The sequence below is a fragment of the Cibotium barometz genome, chromosome 15 (genome assembly GCF_041138505.1).
Source record: "Cibotium barometz isolate CiBa-2024 chromosome 15, ASM4113850v1, whole genome shotgun sequence".
Taxonomy (NCBI): Eukaryota; Viridiplantae; Streptophyta; class Polypodiopsida; order Cyatheales; family Cibotiaceae; genus Cibotium; species Cibotium barometz.
This window is the reverse complement of record NC_141060.1, coordinates 13,347,029-13,352,422: the sequence shown is the minus strand read 5'-3', so window position 1 is coordinate 13,352,422 and position 5,394 is coordinate 13,347,029. Positions and strand designations below refer to the sequence as shown.

The 5,394-nt window shown below is 40.1% G+C and overlaps 1 protein-coding gene across 1 annotated transcript; it reads right to left on the bottom strand.

Moving 5' to 3' along the window:
* Positions 1-4,029: 4,029 nt before the first annotated feature.
* Positions 4,030-4,413, bottom strand: LOC147630985 (auxin-responsive protein SAUR15-like). The gene has a single exon (XM_086809121.1). The coding sequence runs from the start codon at positions 4,411-4,413 to the stop codon at positions 4,030-4,032; it is 384 nt and encodes a 127-aa protein (XP_086665247.1).
* Positions 4,414-5,394: the final 981 nt, after the last annotated feature.

Sequence of the window (5,394 nt, the reverse complement as noted above, 5' to 3'; positions counted from 1 at the left end):
CCTAAAATGCCTAGGTATTCCTCAGAATTGTTTCCATATGAATTTTTCGAAACACATGGGAAAACCAACGAGTGCTAGCTCATCTGGTAGAGCGTTGGTCTCTACTCCCAAGGTCTTGTGTTCAAGTCTTGGCAACCTCGTTAGGTACCTACCCTTGATGGGTTGATTATAAGCATGTACGATGGGTTCGCCAGCCCTCATCCCGGCGGGGCCGCCTCCACCTCACGGAGGCTGGGTTTGTGTGTGTTTCTAAATTTCCTGTACCTTCGAAAAAAAAGAAACACACGAGAAAAATTAATGTGGAATTAATTCGCATATAATGGGTCCTCATTCACTTGCACATGTCTGAGAGAAAGAAAGCAGAGCAAATAAATAATGGGTCCTTGTTTTTCCTAGGATACTCCATCACGAATACGACTATCAATATATTGGGTCCTTGTTTTTTCTGTTACTTATTGTGCCTGATAGGGATGTAGACCTACACAGTGCACACGTTCGAGAGAGAAAGATACTTGCGAGAGGAAGAGAAAATGGGGCAGATCTACACATAGGAGAGAGAGAGAGAGAGAGAGAGAGAGAGAGAGAGAGAGAGAGAGAGAGAGAGAGAGAGAGAGCCGCACGTCTAATGCGATTTAAAAAAAAAATGGAGGCATGTGTGATGGAGACGGTAGATCCAATATTAAAAAGCATTGTAGATCCAATATTAAAAAGCATTGTTGCCTTCTACACATATGCAATGGTATTTCACTTTCATTTTCACTACTTGCTATCTTGCATCTGGCTACACATAAATTTCTTTTATATGTATATTCAATTTTATAGGCATTTTAAATACTCAAGCCTTCATCCTCATGAACTACCCACCAACATATTTAAAATCTTTTGTTTAATAAAGAGTTTATCTTCTAGTTTTGGATTTTCACCACTTCCTTGCAATGAGTTCCTAAGGGTTGAAACAAGAGAAGAATCAAATTTGTGATGCTCCCTAGTATTCATTATAATATTAGAATCATTCATCGTCTATTGTTCCAATATAGCAGTGCTTACAAAACCTACTATCATCCATAGAGTGTACAAGCCTAAAATTTTACTTCTCTTGACATCATCCTTCCAATATGTTGGCATGTGTGTGTTTCAACATGTCTCTCCAACTCAATTCTTTTCCTTTGTTCTTGTTTCCTTGACATTTTATATCTCCTTATAATTTGCAAAATAGAATCACTCAATGTCCTACTTTTTTAATTTTCAAGATAAGGAAAAGTTTGGGATCACATAATGAACAAAGCAAGCAAGTTGTCTAAAAGCATAGAAGAAAAGATTGTTGAAGATGAATAAAAAGAAAAAATAGAATAGTTTGTTGAGTCAATAACTAAGGAACTCCTTCCATTGAAAATTACAATTAATATCAGCTTTTTAATTGTAATTGTTAACTTCTTGAATAACTAAATGTTCAAAGGTCCCACCAAATAAACGCTCACCAAGAAACACTCAAAAAGGTGGTTTTTTAATAGTGGAAATAGAGAGTAACTTTAATATTATTAAAAGTAATACGAGAGTAAGAGATAGAAGGGGGGGGGTGATCAACTAAAACTTCAAGATCATGATATATACAATGTTACTATGTAAAAGCAAAAGATAGGCATGGAGTGGAACGCCTGAAGAAAACCAACTGCAGATACACATACATTTAATGAGATGAAACACATTTATATGAGACACTAGTTTTAGGTCCACATTACCATGCTTCCACCCACTTGTAGCTCTAGTGGCATTCAAAATTTCCATGTAGTAACATGCAAACTTGTGACCATAATGCTTTCTTCTTCGGTAAATTAAGGGTAACTACACATGTCAAGTCCACATAGGTGAACTATAATGGCTAGAAGGTCACACCCATTACATTACAAAAAAACTATCTTTTGATTAACCAACAAGGGTGATGACGACAAATCTCTTCCTCTCCAGATCCTCCAGGGTGCATACAACATAGTTTGGATAAAGAAAATCACCTCTTATAAGAATGTGATCCTTTTAGTGTGTTGCACAAAGGGCCCCGAATTTTGATAATATGGTGAGCAATCCATCAACAAATTTAAATAAGCTAAAATTGTATGCACAATGCTTCAAAAATATATATTAAAAAGACATCAAGAAAAAGCCATGATAAGTAGCATTTTAGGGCATGCATGAAAACTACAAAACTGGAGAACTGCTCCATAAGACATAAAACTTTCACATGCTCCATATGGCGCACTTGACATCACATTGAAACTTGCATATACACCTCAACAATATAAAATGTTGATTGGGAAAAATCTAAATCAAACCTTCAACACCAAAAAACAAAATTCAAAATTATTGTGTACCATTGGATCCCATGATGCTTAGCCCAAGAACATAGAACATTTTCCATGGCCAAGTTAACTTGGCTGCGGGAGCATTAAATGAAACTAAGTCTGTTGTTTTATCTAAGTAGGCCAGAATCGTCTTATAAGTTGCAAAATGCATCCAAAACTTGGCATCCATATCACTTCTCCGTTAGTAGCCATGCAAGTGAATGATATTGCTAAGTGCACATTCAATGCTAAAAGTGAATGAAAATGGCCTCCATATCACTTCTACGTAAGTAGCCAGGCGTGTGAATGAAATTGCTAAGTGCATATTTAATGCTAAAAGTGAAACTTTAATGCGACCACAACCCGTGGTGGAAAAAGGTTCCTTAAGGCTCAATGTCTTGGTTGAAGCACCCAAAACTAGAGAAAATACATCATCATCCATGCCTTGTGCATGGGTACCCAAAGAACATATAAAGACCCTAAGCTAAGTTGGAAGTCTTACTTTTGTTGTCAAACAAAAGGAAGGGTGTCAACAAAAGTAAGGGTGTCAACAAAAGTAAGGGATTATGTTTGAATAAGGCAGGTGTGGCCGCTAGCAGCTCCAGGGGCGGAAGTTGAAAGCATTAGGAAGTTAAGGCCTTTATTAGAGACTAGTCATCTAATTCCTCTACCGACGAGAGAAAATCATAGCTCCTAAAATGCCTAGGTATTCCTCAAAATTGTTTCCATATGAATTTTTCGAAACACACGGGAAAACCAACGAGTGCTAGCTCATCTGGTAGAGCGTTGGTCTCTACTCCCAAGGTCTTGTGTTCAAGTCTTGGCAACCTCGTTAGGTACCTACCCTTGATGGGTTGATTATAAGCATGTACAATGGGTTCGCCAGCCCTCATCTCGGCGGGGCCGCCTCCACCTCACGAAGGCTGGGTTTGTGTGTGTTTCTAAATTTCCTGTACCTTCAAAAAAAAAGAAACACACGGGAAAAATTAATGTGGAATTAATTCGCATATAATGGGTCCTCATTCACTTGCACATGTCTGAGAGAAAGAAAGCAGAGCAAATAAATAATGGGTCCTTGTTTTTCCTAGGATACTCCATCACGAATACGACTATCAATATATTGGGTCCTTGTTTTTTCTATTACTTACTGTGCCTGATAGGGATGTAGACCTACACAGTGCACACGTTCGAGAGAGCAAGATACTTGCGAGAGGAAGAGAAAATGGGGCAGATCTACACATAGGAGAGAGAGAGAGAGAGAGAGAGAGAGAGCCGCACGTCTAATGCGATTAAAAAAAAAATGGAGGCATGTGTGATGGAGATGGTAGAGAAATGCAAGGAAAAATTATGAAATGATGTAGTGGTCGAGTTAGCACGCACACATGGTTATGAACGTGACATTTGATTACTCATATTTCAGTCGCTCATACACATCTTAGCAAACTAAGGTTTTGTAAATAGGAGAACCTAACTAACTAATTAATTTTCTTTCCTTTTTTACTCATTGTAGGCTCTTATATTAGTTAGGGCCTGGGTTATGTTACCGTTGATATGGGAAATGCTTGGGTACCACCCACCGTACGTGTGGGGAGCTTTCTGTACACGCTTGTATGGCATAAGGCGGAGGGGAAGGCTTATGTAAGGACATGATTTTCTTGCTCCCAGTTGGCTGGACGGCGGGGATCTTTGCCTTTCATGTTATCTGCTGAAGGAGGTTCTCGAACATGTGGGCATCGCAGGGTAGTTGCAGGACGCCCGCGTGGGAGTAGTCAAACTCCTGGGAGGACTTTTCCAAAAGCTCTGCGAGGAGAGGATGGCCGAGGATGGAAACCCTAATCACGTACAAGCAACTGCAACTGTACAGTTCCTCTCCAACCAGCAACACAGGCAAATAGCCCTTGGGCGCCTTCATGACGCCTTTCTTGCCACATCCATGCAGACAACGCCCTTCGGCGGCAGAGTCCACAAGCCTCTGGTACCGGCCGCGGACAAAACTCACGATTAAGGTCTCTACGTCCAGCTCACGAACACAACTAGAGGCCGATTTGGCAAGCTTTCTGAGAAATCTAGTGGCCATTGTGAGAGAGAGAGAGAGAGAGAGAGAGAGTGAGTGAGTGAGCGAGCGACAGTGAGTGTGTGAGTGAGCGAGCGACAGTGAGTGTGTGAGTGTGGGGGAGGAAATTGAGCAGACGAAAATGCTTGGATTTTGCATTACAAGAAGTTGATTTTTATAAGTATATTTCTTGTGCAGTTGGTTTATGACGACTGCGTTTGACTTCGGAGTCCAGACATAAAGCAACCACTAACTAAAGTTTGAAGTTAACTTGGAAGTAAAGTTTTACGGAGCAAATGTGGAATGCAAAGTGGAAGGACAGCCTAGGGCCAATAATTGGACATGCTTCAGATGGTGATAGTAGACGTCGTAAGCTTATGCTTGAAGACTACCTAAAAAAGAGTGATAGACAATTTGACATCAAATGGGGTGGATGGAAGCTCAAAGGGAGAATGGTAGGAGGCGAGGTGTATGGGTTGCATGATCAAGATTTTGTGCATTGTGGAAAGAAGCTTGTGAGCCCTCTTGATAGTCCTACTCGGCAACTAGCAATTGGGCAAGTATGGATTACGCTCAATCATGTTGCTATGGTGTATAATACCTTCTCTGTTGATCAACACAAGTTACGAGAAGGGGATATACAACGAAATGATCGTCAGAACTGGAGAACGGCCCAAATGATTGTCTCTAGACAAGTACAAAAATGTATGAGGGAAATGCAAAAGAAAGAGAGGAGCATGACTTGCTCTAGTGCGTTTGAATTAAAAACACTTTCAAGCCTATCAAACGAGCTCTAGTTTGACACGGCACTTCTCATTGTCTTTTCTCTCTCTCTCTCTCTCTCTCTCTCTCTCTCTCTCTCTCTCTATATATATATATATATATATATATTCACACACATATATATATGTGTGTGTGCGTGCACATGACACACACACACAAAATGTGATGGTTTCCCTTGGGCCATGTGGGGTCTTGACAATGAAGTTTTGAAACATTAGCTAG